This window comes from Melitaea cinxia, chromosome 7, assembly GCF_905220565.1.
Source record: "Melitaea cinxia chromosome 7, ilMelCinx1.1, whole genome shotgun sequence".
Lineage (NCBI taxonomy): Eukaryota > Metazoa > Arthropoda > Insecta > Lepidoptera > Nymphalidae > Melitaea > Melitaea cinxia.
In genome coordinates this window covers 5,149,904-5,172,298 of record NC_059400.1, presented here as the reverse complement: position 1 = coordinate 5,172,298, position 22,395 = coordinate 5,149,904, and the positions used below count along the sequence as shown (strand labels likewise).

At 34.2% G+C, this 22,395-nt stretch overlaps 1 protein-coding gene across 1 annotated transcript; it reads right to left on the bottom strand.

Annotated features, from left to right (window-relative positions):
- Positions 1–40: 40 nt before the first annotated feature.
- LOC123655245 (exosome complex exonuclease RRP44) lies at positions 41–21,916 on the bottom strand. Its single transcript, XM_045591069.1, has 15 exons — positions 21,829–21,916; positions 21,417–21,745; positions 20,946–21,142; positions 17,627–17,853; positions 17,152–17,428; positions 15,577–15,747; positions 15,226–15,341; positions 13,742–13,982; positions 8,185–8,309; positions 6,792–6,962; positions 4,231–4,437; positions 3,081–3,301; positions 1,954–2,122; positions 610–750; positions 41–374 (listed from the first exon to the last, which is right to left on the bottom strand). Exons 1-15 carry the CDS (start codon positions 21,880–21,882, stop codon positions 117–119), a joined length of 2,904 nt encoding a protein of 967 aa, XP_045447025.1. The 5' UTR covers positions 21,883–21,916; the 3' UTR covers positions 41–116.
- Positions 21,917–22,395: the final 479 nt, after the last annotated feature.

The window sequence follows — 22,395 nt, the reverse complement described above, 5'->3', positions numbered from 1 at the left end:
ATTAATTGAAATAAAATAGATATGTAAATAAAAAAAAATAATTTAGAAAAAAATATATTTTAAAATTTTTGATGTACTTTATTACTTATTCTTATACTTAAAAGTTAAAGTATTGTCTACTTTTTAGACTTTTTTTTCTTTTTAGGTTCAGCCACTTCTTTCCTTTTTTTTTCATTTGTTTTTGATTCGACGATTTCGACCTCCATTTTGTCATCATCGGTTTTTTCTTGCACGTAGCTGACGCCTGGTATGAACGGTGTTACCAGTTGAAAAACTAATTTTCTATGTTGCAAGTTTGTACTATCAAGAGTGAGTCTGACTGTTAATTCGTCAAACGTCTTGAATACGACGTCATTACATATTTGGATATTTTCCTGTGTAAAAATAAGAAAAGAAATATAGTTATTTTTTCATACATAAATCAATGAATAAAATTATTTTAAAGTCACAGAAGTTTTAGTAATTAAAATTACTAAATAAAAAACTATTACTAAAAAAGTATTAAATACTAATTAAGATTATCTAGATTATTATAAGCAACATATAACATTGTATTTTTATTGTTTATAAATGCCTCTTTCCATATTCTATTTATAAATTTACACTCACCTCTTCATTATACAAGAACTTGTCAGAGGGCAAGTATAGAGGACCTTCGAGCCCATATTTCGGAATTAAAACTTGGAGAGCATTTCGTTTTACAGCCAGAACGACAGCTGATTGGATTTCTTCACGATTCTTAAACAAAATCTGTAAAAAATATATAACTTTAATAAAGTAGTCTAAGCGTTGTTAATTTAATATATGCCTAATTTTTATAATCACTTTTTGTTAATTAAGCAAATGATCGTTTTCATAAAACTATTAATTTTGCTCAATATGTATTTAGACATGCTGCAACGAGTTCAGCCAAGTTAACAAGAAGAAACCAATAACGCGCCATATGTAAGACAAATCATTTCGAGCTAATTTTGACACCTTCACAGCTGGTAAAGTATTGAATCTACATACATGAAATTTGGCACATTTATTATTTTTGACATTAAACCTTAAACGGGCAGTACAGTAACTTAGAAAATATATTATAACCCATACCATGGTAAAAAATTGCTATGTCAAATATTGAGCTTGAATGTGAACATGTATGGCAGAAATTGGATTAATATGCATCTCAATATTAATCCAATTTGGCGGAATTGAGTGCGACGCGTTACTCAATATTTATCTTGACTTTCATTTCAAATTTATATTTTTGATGGGGATTGAAAAAAATTCTTCAAGATGCAACGTGATTTGTTGGGAACATGGATTATTTTTTTTTAAATGATTGAATATTGTAAAAGTTTTTGAAGTCGTTCGCGCAGAATCAAATTAGATCGCCAAGACACAAACATAAATTGAGTCCAATAATTATTAAAACGTTTTAAGCCAAACCAGAAAAAGAAATTAAACAACGCATAGGTCACTAGGTACTTCGATCGTTCGTTTTACATACTTTCGTCGTATCAGAAAGCGACGAACAGATTTCAAAATAGCAATATTTACAATAATCTGATAAATGAGAGCGAGCTGCGCCTGGCGGTGCCCGTAGTTGAGGTTGTCGCACAGCGCCTGCGCCCGAGGACAGTGTGTACGTACGTGCGTGTTGAGCGCGACGGAGGCGCGGCCGGCGAGCTGCGCCTGGCGGTGCCGGTAGTTGAGGTTGTCGCACAGCGCCTGCGCCCGAGGACAGTGTGTACGTACGTGCGTGTTGAGCGCGACGGAGGCGCGGCCGGCGAGCTGCGCCTGGCGGTGCCGGTAGTTGAGGTTGTCGCACAGCGCCTGCGCCCGAGGACAGTGTGTACGTACGTGCGTGTTGAGCGCGACGGAGGCGCGGCCGGCGAGCTGCGCCTGGCGGTGCCGGTAGTTGAGGTTGTCGCACAGCGCCTGCGCCCGAGGACAGTGTGTACGTACGTGCGTGTTGAGCGCGACGGAGGCGCGGCCGGCGAGCTGCGCCTGGCGGTGCCGGTAGTTGAGGTTGTCGCACAGCGCCTGCGCGGCGCGCGTGTCCAGCAGCGCGGCGTGCGTCGTGTCCGCGCCCAGCGCGCTCGCCAGCAGCCGGTGCACGATCACGTCCGCGTACCTGCACCACCCACTTGTTACTAAATTGAGTTTTATCGACTCCGAAAGAACGAATAGACACAATTCGAAATTAAACGATGCACGATCACGTCCAAGTACCTGCATCACCACTGTCATTTTTACTACACTACCTTTAGTAGCTTTGAGCGAGCTCATAATTATGTTCTATTTTACAATTTAAAATTATTTATTTACTAGCTGACCTGGTGAACTTCGTACCGCCACTTTTTTACAACAAAATATCGTGGTCATTAATGAAAATAAAATATAGCATATATTTAAGGTTGAACAAAGTTACATATTCATTGCAAAATTTCATTAAAATCCGTCGGTTAAAATATATATATATATATATATATATATATATATATATATATATATATATATATATTATCACACTACTTAATCCAACCGACGTCCAGTATCTGTCAACTGTCAAACACATGCGAGTTGATGAAGCCTGATTTCCTGCACAGTTAAAAACAGTTGCTAAATCGATTCAACCATTCTCGAGTTTTGCGCTTATCAACACATTTAGCGTTTGATTTTATATTTAATTTGATTAAAATTATTACCTAAGTTTTTAATTGAGGTAGGGCACAGCAGGAAATTTCCTGCTCAAAATATGGAGCAGCCCGACTGGGGTAGTACCTCGACCTTACAGAAGACCACAGCTAAATAACACTGAGCTCAAGCATTCCTGTTGGTGAGTAAGGTTACCAGAGCTCCTGAGGAAAATTGGGGATGGGGTCGGCAACGCGCTTGCATTGCTTTTGGTGTTGCAGACGTCTATAAGCTACGGTAATCGCTTACCATAAGGTCAGCCGTACGCTTATTTACCGATCCAGATATATAAAAAAAAATTGCCCAGAATTACCAGTAACGGTAAGTCACATGTAAATAAAAGCATTGAATGATTAAAAAGCTTATAGTTATAATACTTGTAAATGGTAGGTTACCTTCTTATCGGTGACGTAAAATGCGTATATATGGGACAAGCGAGACCGTAATGGTAATACTCTTCTTGGGTTTTCGATCCGCTCGAGAAGTAAACGGCCTGTTGCATGCACCGAGTTGCCATTATACGTAGCAATGTATTGAAAAACGGCCGCTCAGGTATAACAGCTTCATTCAGAGATTTCGAGAATGATTTGTTAGTTGATACGTCTAGTTCGAAGCCCTGGAAAAGAAAATCACAATTTAATAATTAATGTTAATGTGATAAATGTCAGTTATTCAGTGGTAAAAGAAGAACACATGTATACATGATAAATTAACAATGTTTAATACGAAGTTGCTGCTGTGTGATTACGGCAGTAAATATTATATATAAATAAATAAACACACGATTTCACGCCATTCTGTCAGACTGAGATAGGCTGAACTGATGACTGATGATAATGAATTCTTTGTAATCTTTAGTCTGAATAAGATTTCTTTTCTTTTTAGTTTGGTCTAAATCGACATACGATTAAGACCAAACTATGATCTACCTATCGTTTTGTAACGGTAAATCATATTCCAAACATTGTGCCAAACCTTAGCCAATTCTTGATAAAGTATGTCATAACCGCATGTAAGCTGATAAGAAATTCGATCAGCAGTGTTGCCATGCTCTATGCTACATATAGCAATGATACGTGGTGACTATGGGCAAAACACATGAGTTCACGCCGTTCAGTTTAGCACGAACTTTGAAGGCCTATGTCCAGCAGTGGACTGCGATAGGCTGAAGTGAGTGAATACGAAGTTACCACCAATTCAGAATGTAAATTGTGCAGAGAAGACTTTTTATTAAAGTAATTGCAAGAAACTGCAGTTACTTTAAAAGAAACTTAAATCATTATAAACGCATGAAATACAGCGCCACTAAACCCAACACAAACATTTCGCAGTCAACGATCTCAATTATCTATCTCTATGACACTAATGTAAAATATTGTGCATCCTGTGCCCTGTTTGGAGGACTAAGGTTGCCTGGAAAAGATTAATACTTTAGCGATAAGATCGCCTCATGTACATTTCTTTTGTAACTCTGTACTTGTAGTATTTCTTGTAGTGTAATAAAGAGTACTTATTATTGTTGTTGTCATTATCTTTGATGATTACCTGTCGACGGGCAGCCTTGAGGAAGGTATTGAAGTTGGCAGGCGGTGGTGCGGGGTGTCGTCTCAGTAGAGCACTCTGTGGGAAGTCTGTCGCGACACGCTCTGCTACGCTCACATTAGCGAGCAACATGAACTCCTCAACCATCGAGTTGGTGTCCATTATCCTCTTCGCCTGCACCTCTAGAGGCTCATGAGTTTCCGAATCCACCTGAAAGATTACACATCGTTATATGTTTAATGTTCTTATTGATTTAATCCAAAGACTTATGAGTAAAAGATTATTTATATTATGTAAATATTTTTTAATTTATTTTTACACTAATACATTTAACACGACAGATGTATTCTCTGTTTAGACAGACATAATTACATGTCATCCTCAATATTTATTTAAAGACCTGCTAATTTCGTTAAACTATTTAATTTCGTAGAACGATAAAAAAATTAAACTATTTTGAAAACACAGTGTGTCCAGATTTGAACCTAGGATTTCTTGGTCATTGGGCCATCGGAACCAAGGGCGCAATGGAACGTACATAAAAAAGTAGATTAAAAAATAAATACACAAGATATAGTTAAAATAAAACTAAGGAATCGTAAAGTAAATAACTGAAGTTTATTTTTTAAAAATGCTGATCGATGTTTCTCGGATGATGACTGTAGACTTTGTGTTTGTGATATCCCCACAAAAAAGTCGGTAACCGTCAAATCTGGACTACGAGGGGGCAGTGGGATATCTATCATCTCTTTTCGTAATCTGAAGATTAAATTTCCAGACCCAAAAAACCTTCCTACATCGCAACATAGCGTTCGGTATTAACAGTAACATTTTGCCCCCGCGCATTTTCAAAGAAAAAAGGACCAATTATTCCTCTGCCCGAGATTGCTGCCCATTTGCCACTTTAGGACTGTGTAGTGGTTTCTGGTGTTCGAGTTTTGGATTATCACTGTCCCAGTAACGAAAATTTTGACGCCCACTCAAATACGCCCACTCAATACCACTAACTTTCTAGTGTTGGCGAACAATAGAAGGATTAGTCGAGGGCACCAAACCAACACTAACGCCACACTGTTTTTGTCCCGTAAGTTTTTTTTTTGTCTCATGTACAAGGTAATCAAGATATGGTTCACCTTAGTCATAGTAGTGAAATGAAGCTTAGATTTATCAACTTTGATAATTAACAATGTCCATCTTTTCAGAGTCATCAACAAATCATTCAATCTAGCAGATGACAAGCTATCATCTTATGATGCCATTAGTGCTACGCTCCCTATTCCCGATTCGTTGACATCACCGTGTACATTATCAACTCCTCAAAATGTGGGTTAACTTTAAATCGTTTATTGTAGACTGGCATTGTTTGGCACAACAACATTGCACCAAACGTATTGACATAATTTTAATAGTTAGACATATGCTTTCGTGACACTTTTTAACCGACTTCCAAAAAGGTAGGAGGTTCTCAATTCGACTGTATTTTTTTATGTATGTTACGTCAGAACTTTTGACTGGGTGGACCAATTTTGATGATTTTTAATTTAATAGAAAGCTGATGTTTATCATGTGGTGCGTTCAAATTTCATCGAGATCTGATTACAACTTTTTGAGTAACCTTTGATAACGCGTATATATTACGTATATTGTATTACTTGTCGATGTAATTGAAGTCGGTTTTTTTTTTCGTTTGCGAGCAAATACAATTATTGTAGATAATGATGTGTTCTACAAAATCTTACTATATTATATATTTCTATTATCATTCGTTTTTGCAGCGCACGCAATGTAAGGATTTTTTTAGGTTATTTTTTTATCCCCTGGGTTACATTATTAGAGTTTTAGTAAGGATCCCTAATATTTTTGAAAATATAGTATATCGCTCAAGGATAGTGTAGCTTCTCAACGGTGAAATAATTTTTTGAATCGGTCCAGTAGTTTCGGAGTCTATTCAATGCTAACAAACAAACAATCAAATCTTTACTCTTTATAATCGTTTATTTTACATCAAAATGTTTGATTTGTAGTATATAATAAATTAAGTCTATTTTTATAATAACATCTTACATTTGTATCACTTTAAAAACCTTATTTCCCTAACCGAGTACTTGAATTTATCGATAATGCATATCGACAGTTGTTACAACCACGGCTGAAAGCAACTTGTCAGTGTAGTTGCAGCGTGTCATTATACTGTAATGACACAGAATATATCTATATGTGTGTGAAAAATGTAAGTGTGTTTTTAATTTAGTATGTGTGAGTTTCGTAGTGACAGACGATTATTTTTGTGTGGGAATTAGATAAGGTGTGCATGTGTGTAATTTCCCCCTGCAAAAAATGACAGACAGTTTTGTAACGGTAACAAACGCAATGGCTACTCCCCTCCGTGTTGCTCTATGTTTACACCCCGCAAAAAAGATGATGCAATATGCACGTTCTATTGCGCTACCCTATATAAAGCTCATAAAATACAATGATTCGTATACTTAAGTTTTACTTTAGTAAGTTTATTAATATAATCTATTAGAATCAATTTATACAAAAAATAATACTCAAAAACTTACTTGGAAACGAATTTCAGGCGATGCCAGCAATAGTGCGCCATTATCGAGCCTCCTTTGTTTCAGTTTTTTCGCCAACATGTTTAAAGTTCGTAGCGACGTAGCTATGTCATCGTTACGAGAAGTCGTGTCTATCGCTATTTGTGCTTCTTCATACGTCATAGCAGCTCGAGACTAAAAATTAAACAAATAATTGAAAAATCTATAATCATCGAAACACCACGATCTATTAATAATAATATACTTTTTTGCTCATCGAGAAAAATACAAATTAGAACTGGTCTATTCACGGTAAGAAAATAGTGATTCTTCACTGTAAGTTAGCTTAACAATAGCCCTTGACCAATCAAATCTTAGTAAATTATATTGTGGTTCAATGCGAATTAAAATGATCAATTTGAACATATCATCCTTATTTACTATGATATGTTATTCAAGAGGCATGTCTAAATTAAGTGACAAATATGAGTTACTATTTTTTTTAGGTCACTAATATGTATAACTCGCGTCATGTAAAAAGAACGCTGAAAGAAACTGGAGGGGGTGTGTTTGCGCATGGGTATACTCTCGCACGAAAGTACTAATGTTTTATTTTTTAATTAGGCTTTCACTGGCGGCTTCGTATAGTGGTTATTAGTAGGTACATTAAAAAATACTAGAAATACCTCTGCGAATAATTCGCACTAAATAATTATAATAATTATTACTTTACAAAATAACATTTTTTTTTAAACAAAAGCAATAAATTTTTTTTTTGTTTTTGTTATTGAAATGTCATCACTCTCAAAATTCGTATTTTAATAATTTTTGTGTTTAAAATGATAAATTGATATTTGTTTTTAGTGAAATAAATAGTAAATGGAGTTTTACAAATGTCCGTAAGCTAAATTTGTTGTGAAATTGAGTAATAAATGCAAAAAAAAATTGAATTAATATTGACAGGGGTTTGTTTACCAAATAAGACTGTTCCAAAAAAATGGACAGTAGGAAAAAGTTTTTTCAAGAGTTGGCAACACTGTAAATCACCTTTGCACATTTTGACAGCCGGCGTTCTTTTAACATGACGCGAATTATACGTTATAAATAATTTTTCTCACTTCTATATGTAAAACTATTTCGTAATTTAACTTAAAATTAAACTTTTGTGCGCGATAATATTTTGAGTCGATGTCGAACTATCCAACCAATAGCATACCGCCAAGCATACGGCGCGTGATACACACGCCCCGCGCACTACCTCATACCACCAAAGAGACCGATAAATCGCCTTTGCACAGCTTGAAGGCCAGCGTTCTTTTTACATAACGCGAACTATACCTACTTTATTGTTTACCGATTATTTAAGAGCATAATATAAGTATCAATAGATCAGTAATCAAAGTAATGTAAAACTTACCTTTATGACGCTTTTGTGGAACTTCGTAGATAAAATGTTAGCATTTTCGTCCATTTCCCAAACACATGAAAATGCCAATCTCTCTTCTCCACCTCTTAATGAACACAAGTTTGAACTTAAGAGATCTGAAACAAAAAATAATATTATTATTTTCTATATTTTAAGCATTTCTATTAAAATCCACATTAATTGTCCGCGCGCGAGCTCCGAGAAATTATAAGGAATGTTGACGTAATGATCTAGAGTTGTGATTTAGTCGATATTGCGCTATCGATGCAAACACATCTTAAGCCTCCGAGCGAATGTACATTATGAAATAATTCTATGCTGCTATTTTATTATGTACTTCAAAAAAAAAAAAAAAAAACTTGTAATTCTAACGACAATCGTATGAATAAGAAAATAATTATTCGTACAACTATTAAAAAATATATTATTCATACAATAATGGTAATGGTGGACGCCGCGTTGACGCAACGATTATAGCCATGGATTGTACCCGTTGCGCTGGCGGTTGCGGGTTCGATCTCCGCACATGACAAACATTTGTATTGGCCATACAGGTATTTGCCGTGGTGCGGTGTGCCGTGGTGCACCATGCCTCGGAGAGCACGTTAAGCCGTCGGTCCCGGTTGTTATCAAGTACACCTGATAGCGATCGTTACTCACAGTACTGAATATATCCGCCAACCCGCATTGGAGCAGCGTGGTGGATTAAGCTCTGATCCTTCTCCTACATGGGGAAAGAGGCCTATGCTCAGTAGTGGGATATTAGAGGCTGAAGCGTATACAATATTGGTATGAATAAAACATTATTATTAAATAACTAGCGACCCGCTCCGGCTTCGCACGGGTATAAAATATAGTTATAGCCTATGTCATTCACTAAAAAAATGATTAAAATCAATCCAGTGGTTTTGATTTATTCATTACTGCTCGTGGCCCGCACGCGTTAACTTTAGAGTAAAAGCCGGTCGGAACCGTCGCAAACGCTACGTACCACAATTTTTAAATCTGTAATATCTTCGAAAATATTCATTTAAATCATATGCTGTAAAGGGCTATATAGATCTATATTAAATCAACAATGTATTTAAGGTATTTTATTAGATAAGGATTAATGCTGTATTGGTTAAAATCGCTTTGAAAATTAGCCATTATTTGTTGTAAAAAGTAAATGACAAAAAAATATTATTGTGGGATATCCATAAGAGATAGACATATACAATAGTGGAGTTTTCTGTAAACCTTTTCAATGTGTACAATACTTAGTACATTATTTTGATAAATCTCGTATGGTTCAGGCTGCGTTGTTGTAAGTGGAAAACATGTAACTATTTACGACATCACATTAGAAATCTCAAAAATAACAGTATTTCTCCACTATTTAATGGATGTTATTATACATATAAAACTTCCTCTTCAATCACTCTATCTATTAAAAAAACCGAATCAAAATCCGTTGCGTAGTTTTAAAGATTTAAGCATACATAGGGACAGAGAAAGCGACTTTGTTTTGTACTATGTAGTGAAGTCCAAACCCGAACCCGACATTAAGAGCCATTTCACAAAAATCGGTAACAATCCGCGAAATTGTAATATTTTGACGTCGTTAATCTCAGTGTTGGATGCAATAATGTAATTTATATTCTTGAAATATAATAGAGCAACCTTTGTTGTAGTCCATAGTCAGATCAGAATTTTGATTTATATTATGTGTATAAAATTATTAACCTTTTCATCAGCCTCCTCCCTGGGTAAACGGTCGCAATGTATACTTTGAAGTCCTACTTTTCAATAACCTCTACGTTGAAACCATTTTAAAAAAATATCATAATATGTGGAATATAATTTTGTTGTCCACTATCATAGATTTTTATTCCATTTGTATCTCTATTAAACGATAAAAAAAAATTTAAAGTTACGAATATTTTCCAAATAAGTACAATTTTAAAAGCGATATTTCTCTTAGAAAACTAAGAAATTTTAACGAACTATCTTCATCAAAGTAAACTTACATCATTAAGGAATACAAAAAAAATAATTAAAAGATGTAATTATTTTTAATACATTTTATATTAAATAATAAAAAGATAGTATATATTGCCACGCATCAAGCCCGGTAAATCAGTCGAGCGCTAGCGCTCTTAGAGGTAAGGTCCACGCCAAATTCTGCGCAGCCGTCTCTTTCGCTACACGCGCCAAGCGCCTGTTGTTATAGCGGATAAAACGCATTTGATACTTTCATAATAAAATATAAATAAAATAAACATATTACGAAAATGACTGTAAAATAATATAATGATAATTTCTGTAAACAAATGTATAATTTAATTTTCTTTTCTCACACTATCAATACAAATAGGCATTTCAATCTGTTTGTCTTGTTATTTGTTAATTAATATGTTTGTCGGTGTCGATGTCATTAAATGCTTTTTTATTCATATCGTAAATATTAGATTCATTCGTAAACTGAAAAAACTAAATCAGTTTAAAAAAATTGTTTCATAAAATTGATTTTTTTAATTTTATTTTAAATTTATTGACTGTTGTTATATAACATACTTGAAATTTTTAACAAATTAATTATGTAAAAAACATTTTATACCATAGTTATAATTTTTATTATACATCAGAAAATGATCACGATGGTCTTTTGGTTGTCACACTATACGTACTAGCACAAAGATCGCGCGGCTCGTACGACTCGCGCGATGCGACCAAATTTACCTAAACTTGCAGAGCGTAAAATTGTGAAATGGCTCTTAACAAATTGAAACTCCACCAACCTCAACTGTCTCATTGATATTTATGTTTCTTATTGAATATTAATTATTATTATTATTATTATTACTATATGACTAGATGTCACTCCACCCGCTTAATATATAAAGATAGATACATATATTATAATAAATAATTATATAAATAATATAGTAAATTTACTTATAATAAGTAAATTTACTAATAATAGCTCAAACCTTGAATACATGATGAACACATTGAATGCAGAAAGCAAAAAAGTAGGACTAGGAATAAACTACAGCAAAATTAAAGTAATGACAAATAGGAACCAAAACCCAATAACAATAGATGACGAACATATCGATGGCTCCTAAGTATACTGAGTCAACTCTACTTTTAATAACTTTATTTTTTTTTTTTGTTACATAGGTAGATAGGAAATGAAGTAAATGTTATTAATATCTTAAAAAATTAAATTATCAAAAGTTGTTAGTTGACTCAGTATACTTAGGAGCCATCGATATAGAGGATGTCAACCAGTACTCATACTTAGGAAAACAAATAAGTTTCGACCCAAAATGTAATGAAAAGGAAATTGAAAGACGAGTCAAACAAACTTGGATTATTCCACTACTGGAGTCAAAAAGAAACACTGAAAAGCGATCTACCAATTCAGCTCAAAAAGAAAGTTATGGACATGTGTATACCCCCTACATTAACCTATGCATGCCAAACATGGAAGATTTCAACAAAGGCGAAAAGATTAATAGTCACATGCCAAAAAGGAGGTCGGGCACTAGAACGTTGGGCAGAGGACGTCGTGGAGATATAAGGGCCTAACTGGGTATGGAAGGCTCAAGATAGAATTAAATAGCAATCTTTGGAAAAGGTCTTCACCAGAGGCATAGATAAAGTAAAAAAAAATAGATAACGCACCTAGAACAGAAAAGTGAAGCCACTTTTTTAAAGATGTGTGAGTGAGTGAAGTGTTGACACTTTTTAAAAAAAGTCCCTAAAATTTTTATTAAACAATTAATTTAATATAGGTAAAATGGGTATGTGGAAATAAAAACCTGTTTATAGTTTTAAATATATTTACTCCTTTTTTCGATTCAAATTGTTACATAAATCTATTGTAGCCGTGTTTTGATTTATTTAATTATATAAATCTGTGTCAATGAAAACTTGCGTTTTTAAGTAATTGATGATTCCTCTGAGGGGCAAGTTCCTGCTTTAAAGACGTCTAACTCTTTGCTGTAATAAATTGATTTTATTTTTACATTTTTTTTTAAAATTAAGTTCCTGTTTTTTTAACTTTTCTCTTAGTTTATGTTTTCTAGGTGTATCAAAGATTGAATCTTGGTTAACGACTGATTTAGACTCATCCGGTAGGTCCTAGAACAAAAAATATAACATTAAAATACGTAGTAGTAAGTAGCAGTATGTACTTGATGGTACTCTGCGAAGTCCACGTTTTGTACCGTACATGTCAGCTTTATCAAAATGGTTTGAACAAACCAACTAGATGAGGCTGGCTGTCGTTGTAGTTCATTTCGGCTCAGTCGTAAAGCAGCTACCCATTCATCTCCTATTAAAATATTCGCTGGAAACCTAAAACCATGATATTTAGTAGTAAAATATGAGTAGTTAATTCACAAATTTAAACAGAAACAAACGAGTTAAAAATTCATATTTAACTTGACTTCAATTTAGGAAAAACATAAAAAACACGATAAAAAAAAACAATAATGTTGTCCACTTTCTACTTAATTATTTTTCTATAATTGCCTACAATTTACTTACCCGCATTTTGGGCTAATGAAAATAATAATTACTGGTAACACTCCCTCGGTACGTCATTTCGGGACATCGAAATTATAAGTTCCGAATAACCTCAATATTATTTTGGAATAACAAGAAATATAAAGTTTTGTATGTACTTACGTGTGAAACGATATTTCTTCAGACTTTTTATTCACTTTGGTATTGTTTTTGCACCATTTAATTACATAAGAACGGCATTTTGAAGGCAAAGTTACTGTACGAGGTCCTGTGAGATACTAACGAAAATGAGCGTAGTTTGATGCATATGTGTGCGTGAGCGCGTGTGTTTACTTGAAGGAGCCGAGTTTTGTGGCTTCAGTAACAACAAAGGCCGCGCATTATCTACCTTTTTTTACTTGATCTATGACCAGAGGTTCTGGTGCACAAACAACTACATTGTTATAATTTTTTTTTTTTTTTTACCAACAGCACATTGTTTTTTTTATCAATTTTTTTGTAATCATTTTTTTGTACAAAAACCAGAAATAAAAGGCTTACTATTTTTATTTATTATTTATTGTTTTACTAATTTTGATTAATCATCTTGTCTCTCATTCAGAATCCCACTACTACTCTAAATGAACGATGAAAACCACTGCATGAATTTAGTAGGTACACACACCCACATAACCAAGATTTATCCTCAGAAGCAGGATATTTTCTGAAGATTTCCTCTGTTTCGCCAAAAAGAAAAAAAAAATCCAAGAAGATATTTATTGTTAGTATAAGTTACGAAACAACTGTTTAAAGTGTAATGCATGCTGAGTTAGCCTATAAGTGTGGTGTATAGTGTAATATATTCTGTTTAACTATATAATTATGATAGAAACCACTGTATACTACGTTGGCTTCCTATATAAATAAATAAATAAATATCCTTACCAGGCACATTAGGATTGATATAATCCTTTTTTGTCCAGTCTGGCGAGCAAGAACCTAGATTAATTCTTCGCCAAAAATATTAAAAAAAAATCAATAGTATTCTTACCGGGAACCATGTCGATCCTTCTGTCCACGAGGTACACGGTGGTGGAGCGCGCGGCGGCCTCGCGGTCCAGCGCGGTGTCGGGCCTCACGAAGTGCGTGACGTCAGCGATGTGCACGCCGACCTCGTAGTGCGGCGCGGCGGGCGCGCGGCGCGCGTGCAGCGCGTCGTCGATGTCCGTGCAGCCGGGCGGGTCCACCGAGCACACGCACACCGAGCGCAGGTCCACGCGCTTCTTTATCTCCTGTGGGCGATTATATCGTGTGTAGTCAATGATAATACTAAACAAATAAGTATGTTTCAAAAACATGGTCATCCAAAGGTAAACAACTAAATACTTGTGTTAAAAGTAGCCCGACTGATATGGCAACTGGTTTTTTTTTTATCGATAAATATACATATTATACATATATAAATAAATAAATATACATATATTACACCCAGTCTCTCGATTCCCGCAAGCGAAATTACATCCTCCTAGCACAAAACAAGGTCACAAACTGCGCCAAGGGCTAGTCATATATGTCAGTACGCTACTCTACGCTTCAGCCTGTAATGTCCCACTGCTGGGCATAGGCCTCTTTCCCCATGTAGGAGAACGATCAGAGCTTAATCCACCACGCTGCTCCAATGCGGGTTAGCAGATATATTCCCTACTATAATTAACGATTGCTATAAGGTGTACATAATATTAACCAGGACGGCTTAACGTGCTTTCCGTGGCACGGTGAAGAGACACAAGGACTGCACAAACACCCAGACCACGGCAAACATCTGTATGACCAATACAAATGTTTGTTATGTGCGGGGTCGAACCCGCAACCGCCAGCGCAACGGGCACAAGCCAGTGGTGTGACTGTTGCGCCGACGCGGCGTCATATGTGTAAATAAGGGTAAATATTCTTTTCTTTATAAAACTAGGTCGACAAACAGACATACAGCTCACCTGATGGTAAGCGATTACCATAGCTTACAGAAGCCTACTACACCAGAAGCATCGCAAACGTGTTGCCGAAAGTACCTACGACCCTCCCCAGGAGCTCTGCCCACTTTACTCAACACAGGAATATAACATTGCTTTAGAGCAGTGTTATTTAGATGTGATCTTGTATATATGGTTGAGGTACTTAGTTACCCGGTCGGGCTACTCCAGATTTTGAGCCGGATATTTCAGAGTGTGATCTATCTCAATAAAATGATGTAATGTGTACAGATATAGTTGAGTGCGAAATGACATGTGAGGGAAGGTTAATGTGGCAAACAAAATCAGATCAAAGTCGATGTAACACTAAATTTATTTGAGGTAATTGTAAGTTAGGCATACATATGGGCGTCATAGGTGCAGTATGGACGTAAAAGGATTATGCAAAAAGAGAATGTCAATGATAATACATTGCTGAGTGTGTAGTACATATTTATATTTTCGTTATATAGTATATATTTACATTAAATTTTCGTGATATGTAAATATAGAATTTGTTTCCTACCTCCTCAGGAATAGTCCAGTTATCAGGTGGCAAGCAAGCAAGCACAGCCTCACTGAATCTCGCATGCGGCACATCATGCTCCAATAATATTACTTCGTTTTCTGCATCCTTATCACCTATAATTAAATGCAACCATGGTTAATGAACTCAACAACCCTATAAATTTTGAACTGGAGCATCTCTAAGACCTAGTCCTAAAGAAAACAAACTAATAAGTTCGTACATCTTTAGCTTACATTAAAAAAAGTACATATCATGAGAATATCAAACAATCTTTAATCTATGATGAATTATTTAATTTTAGAACATTTTCCAAATGACCATAGCATACATAATGGTAAATAAACATACCAATAGGTCCAAGGGATCTCACGAAATGTCCCAAAGGATATCGACTGTTCCTTGGCCAAGAATCCAATGCTACGAGGATACGTTGTGAGACCAAAATGTCGCTCTGTCTTGTCTCGATCCGCACGCGCGGTATCCTCTTCTCAGCTGGAGTAAATAAGTGACGCGTTGCTCCTGTAAGAGAAAATTTTAATGGCGTATATTAATGTCATATTCAGGCCAAATCTTTTCTATTCAGCAATTGTTGGAACTTAATAAAATGTCATTTATCCTTTAAACTTTTTTTGACTTTTTTTAACTAAACTAAGTTTTTTTTTTGTCTCAAGAATCTTACTTTGAAAAATCCTTATCATATTTTTGAAAACTATTTCCAAGAGCAATTTACATGAAGTGCATCCAACTTTACGATCTGCATCTAATATAAACACCAACCCAAAACATAAACACACAACAAAACTATCTAAAAATAAATTAATGTGCGCCTAATTACGCGTCACTTGACTACTTTTAAATGCACGTGCCAACTTTATATGTGGACATAATGCAACATATATTTTAAGTTCATGGTCATCAATTTTTAGAACGCAAAAATCTAATTTTTTGTAATTTTACTATTTACTAGCAGTAAATTATATTTATCACACATTATACATATGACACAGGTCAATATAACTATATATTATATTGACCTGTGTCGAAATGATTTACTTCAAAACTTTTTCTTCTGTTTTTAACTGCAGCATACCATGTTAATCTTCCTCTACCTGGATCTCTTAAAATAATGTTTGAGGTAACAGTTGACTGATACAGCTACATTTTTTTTGGATAAACATAAAAAATAATATTATTACACCCATACTCGGGGCAGTAATCGAGTCCACAACCCTCGTAACAGAAAGCAGGGTCACAAACTGCACCAATAGGCTATTCTAAAATAACACAATTAAAACATCATTGTGTTTGCTCGCAAACGAAAAAAAAACCGACTTCAATTACATCGACGAGTAATACAACGTAGATCGACGAAAAAAATAGTCAAGTAACTACGCGTTATCAAAGATTACTCAAAAAGTAGTTATCAGATCTCGATAAAATTTATATGTGACCACATGATAAACATCAGCTTTCGATTAAATCAAAAATTATCAAAACCGATATACCCATTAAAAAGTTATTGCGGATTTTCGAGAGTTTCCCTCGATTTCTCTGGGATCCCACCATCAGATCCTAGTTTCCTTATCATGGTACCAAACTAGGAATATCCTCTTTCCAACAAAAAAAGAATTATCAAAATCGGTACATCTAGTAGAAAGTTATGCGGTATAATACAACGTAGGTCGACGAAAAAAGCGTCAAGTAAAAACGCATTATTAGATATAACTCGAAAAGTAGTTGCTAGATCTCAAATAAATTTAAATGGGACCAATTGACACACACCACCTTTCGATTAAAACAAAATTTGTCGAAATCGGTCTACCCGGTCAAAAGTTCTGATGTAACATACATAAAAAAAAAAATACAGTCGAATTGAGAACCTCCTCCTTTTTTGGAAGTCGGTTAAAAATAATATTGCCGTACCTGGAAACTTGCTCGGCACTAAAATACCGCAATATTGACGCCATTTCCTTCTTATAATGCCAACAACCTTCCCAGTAGGACAAACATCATCATCGGCTACAGCTTTTTTTGTATTAAGCAATTGAGACTCTTCTTCTAAAAAGTCGCCAGGATCCTCTGCTTTATCTTCTAGAACAATATCACTTGGCTGTCTCCATTCTTCCTGAGGAAATATTTCTATTGCCACAATGTCTCCATCGATTGCTCTGTTTATACCTGTATGACCTTGCAGTAATATCTGAAAAATTTGTATTGTTTATTATATTTTTTCAACAAAACCATTTAAATGACAGTACAAAAGTATGGTACCAACGTAATTTTATTTCAAAGTTTTTTTTTATTTTGTTTATTAAATTAAAAGTACACGCATACACAAATTTGAACAATTTATTCCCCTTTTTCAACTAGATGAACCTAAATCCACACAAATACTTACAGATTTTTCAAAGCCATTGACCGTAACATTCCCTTCTAGGAAATTATCTCTCGATGCATGAAAAGTACCTTGATGTAGCTTTCCACTTCTAATACCAGTGTGTATTTGAGTGGGAGTTAAATGTGCAGGATACAGTGCATCCTTAGAAACACTCTCTGGTATCACATTTTTGGATAATTTGTCCACAAGACCTGCATATCCATTTACGTTTTCTATGTAATCCTTAACTGGAAAGAAAAAACTTTATATAGGAATTATAAATATATGTAATGTAGAAAGCGTTTATGGAAATAGCAGTGAACCTAATTTTCATTCAAGGGTTGTAGGGTCATAACATTTATATTACATATACAAAAGGATTGAAGCATAGTATGCTATGTATAGCTGTTATTTCAGAATTGGTAACCCTATTATTTAATATATTGTGCAGGAAAGTCAGATCTGAAACCTCACGCCTACTTCCAAGAGAAATCATGTGGAACCTTGCCAAACGCTCCCCGTACACTTGTCTGTGCAAAAAATTGTTTTCGTAAAAAGCAAGATGCCTCGTGAAAGCACACTAAATGCTCTCAATATGCTGAGAGTGTATACTGTACTGAGGATTCCAGATAACACTGGCATACTCAAAACAGCTGCGCACTAGAGAATTATATAATATCGTTTTTGTTCACTTTGAAAAACCTTGCGTGTTCTGCTTGATAAAACCAAGATTTTGTGCAGCTTTAACAACTATGTTATCAACATGTGCCACAAAAGTTAAACGGTCGTCTATAGTAACTCCTAAGTCTTTAATTTGTGATTTCTCTTGCAAGATAACATTTCCAATAGAGTAACTAAGAAACAAGAGGTTTTTTCTTCCGGATAAATTTAATTTGGAAACATTTGCTTATGTTAAGAGTCATTTTATTGTGATGACACCATTCTATTATATTATTGAGATCGCTTTGCACCGAATCTACGTCTGAATTGGTTTTAACTATTTTGTATATTTATAATCGTCTGCAAATAGTGCACATCTACAATGCTTAACAAACTGGGTTATGTCATTTATAAAAACAAGAAACAGAAAGGGGTCTAAATGAGAGCCCTGCGAAACCCCACTCTCAACAAAGTACGTGTCGGACTTAAAGCCATTAACGGCAACTTTAAGAGTTCTTTGTGATAAATATAATTGAAACCATCCAACAAGTGTATTCCCAAGGCCATACTGATGTAGTTTATTAATAAGTATTTAATGGTTTACTTTGTCGAAAGCGCAGCTAAAATCAGCGTCTACCTGGTCCCCCCCATCCATCGCCAGTGCCAAGTCTGAAGTCAAAACCGTTAAATTAGTTTGCGTTGATAAACCATGCCTAAACCTTATGAGAAACTTGACATGACTTAATTTTTTTTATAACCTCCACCTCATAGAATACTATTTTATTAAAAGTAGTCATACAGTAAGTGTTATATGCAAGTGGAGTGGTTATGCGAATTATTTGGATAAATTGTATTCGTAAGCATAGTTTTGTTTCGGTAGGCGGACGAAAAGTGAGTGGCAAAAAAATTTGCTACTACTTCCTGTCGATAGGTAGATATGTCGATAGATTAGAACTAAAACAATTCTCTGCCATATCCCGTATATCCAAGACTAGCCGACCCGTGCTCACTTCGTTGGGCGTTAATTATTATTATATTAACCAAATAACATATTTTAAAGAACAAATGTTATAGCACTTAAATAAATAATATGTTGCTCCCGTGTATTTATTATTTTAAATTACAGAACAAAAAACCATACTTTAAAGAACAAATTTTATAGCACTTAAATAAATAATATGTTGCTCCAACGCCATCTATCAAAAATCGAGAAAACGTCGTCGATAGACTAAAATAAGACTAAATTAATAACGTCGAAAGACCAATAAATTGTTTTCTAATAGCGATAGATGGCGCTAGTTTGTTTACCATTTTGATATTATACTTTAATCTTTTTCTTATTTACTAAATTTTTTGATCAATTACAATAAAATATAGCCTATAGCACTCCTGAATAGTGTAGCTTAGTTAGTGAAAGAATTTTCATGATCATCCGATCAGTATTTGCGGAGATTACCCTCTACATACAAACAAAGTTATAAACTTTACCTCTTTATAGTAGTATAGATATATATATAATAGTATTTGTGATTAGGTTGATGTTTTTGATGATAAATTACTTGCCTTCAAAAAAGTTCTTTTGGGATTGTTGAGGGATTAATTACTTATAAATGATTTTGCTTTTGTTAGTTTTTGTGTTTGCTGTTTATGTTTGTTCTTAACTTTAACTACATCTATTGTTATTATACTCATCTGTTTTTCAATTTGTAGATATTATATAGTAACATCTCTTTTTATGCATGTTGTGACAACTTAAAATGTTGCGCATTTAAGCTCAATTGTACTGTAGTTTTTATGTGAAAATTGTAATGTAGCAACTACTGTTTGTCTAAATGAAATAAATAAATAAATATACATTTATTATAAAAATGTTTTAGACATGTGAATGAAAGTCAGTCAACTGTTGCCTAAAACGTTCCCGTAGGAACAGACAGTTGCATGTGTATAGTAAACATAGAAAATTAATAATAAGAAATCTATACAAATATTATAAAGCTGAAGAGTTTTTGTTTGTTTGAACATGCTAATCTCAGGAAAGACTGGTCCGATTTGAAAAATTCGTTCAGTGTTAGATAGCCCATTTATTGAGGAAGGCTATAGGCTATATATCATCACGCTAAGACCAATAAGAGCACTAACTATAACTAACTATAACTAAGTCGTGGGTTTGATTTCCGATATTTGTATTTATAGATTTACTAGCTGACTTGGCAAACGGTGTCTTCCTGCTAGACGCTATGTATTTAAAAACAGGGGTTCGTGGTAGAAGGGTGAAAATTTGAGGTTGTATGTATTTTTCAACACCAAATCATAATAAAATAAAAAATAAATAATTAATCTAAAAATAAAAATAAAAATTAGGGGTGGACTACCCTTAACATTTAGGGGGATGAAAAATAGATGTTGTTCAATTCTCAGACCTACTCAATATGCACACAGAATCAGTCAAGCCGTTTCGGAGGAGTTTAACTACAAACACTGCAACAAGAGGATTTTTATATATTGGCTAGGCCGTTACCTATAACACAAGCATTAAGTTGCTTACCTTAGGAACAGATGACTGTGTGTGAATGTAATAAGATTTAAAAAAAAGTGATATAAAAGTCTTAAGTCGCCCTAGTAATAATAATAGTCGTAATGCCTCTAGTAATTTAGTTTCAGTAAGTAATGTTTATCATACCAGAACAAGCAACAATTCCTTCTTCGTGGGCAAGTTTTCTATTATTTTCATCATCACTTATCAAGACAATTTGAGGAAACTGTCCAGCCATATTTTTAATGGATAAGTGTGAGGCATACCAAGAGGCAGCTCTACGGATTGCTCGATCATTACGGTCATTTGGTTTCTCTCCCGGATTACGTTCAATGTATGTGTCTCTGTAAGAGTATTACTTAATTACACACAGACCATAAATGATAACAAAAATATTAGATATTATGATAAGGACAATTTTTGTTCTGGTTAATTGTAATTATTTTTAATGTAACAACCTAATCAAAATATATATAAATATACGTATATATACATAAAGGTGTGTAACAAAATGAAAATGTATCACTACGCATTGTAACACACATTATATTTTTCAAATTAATTTAAAAATACAAAATAAATGGTTTTGTATTTTATAAATTTTAACGTAAAACTTACTTATGGTGTTCATTAACAAAAGAATAAAATTTTCTCTTCTTATTTCCAATTATTTCCAACAATCTTTGAAAAATGGCAGTGTTCTGATGTTTAACTTCTTCTAAGACCGTTTGTAAGATAATAACGTTTTTTAAAGCGTCTTCTTCTAGAACGTCGATCTGGTGCAGAACTACGTTCGTGTCGAGAACTAGGTAATGACTGTAGTCAAATAATCCACAGATTGACTCTGGATTAGCTTCCAGTACAAGTTCATCATCCTTATGCGGACATACATTACAAGCAGCTGAACCACACAGTAAATCGTCACGTAAATAATGTTCTCTTACAATCTATAAAAAATTAAAATATCAAAAAAAATTGATCACTATCATAAGTTTCAAAACATAACCTCACCTTCAAAACATAACCTCACCTTTAAAACATTACCGCGTTTTGTTTTAGTCAAAAAAGTTTTAGTAGTCCACATTGCTACTTATTATATAGTACACGACATTGATAAATGGGTCGTAGTATAATTATTTATTATAACATTAATTTCAACTATATTTATTTCTTATAATATTTCGCGTTTTTAATTTTTGTGGCGATAAACAAGCGATAAATACATAACAGCGCGTTCCGCTAAAGGCAAACCACAGGTATAATACTTACAGGCAAACGTTACTTTTTTTAATTTTTTGACAGTGCTACCAGAAATGTTTGCCCGTCTGATCGACACAGTGCCATGAAATTATCGTGTTTTCAGAACAATAAGGATCAGTAAACTTATTGCAAATTCGATAGAACTAGTATCCACGTTATTCTCTATAACACAAGAATGATATTTCTTTTTGAACTATTCAAATCGAATAGTTATTTACGAAGCTGGTTTTGTGCAAGCTCAAAAGTAGATTCTTTCATGGTATTTATTTACTTAAGTAATCATTTTAAGTTTACCAGTGCTGAAATCCGTGTTTGGAAATCTTATTCTTTATTCTGT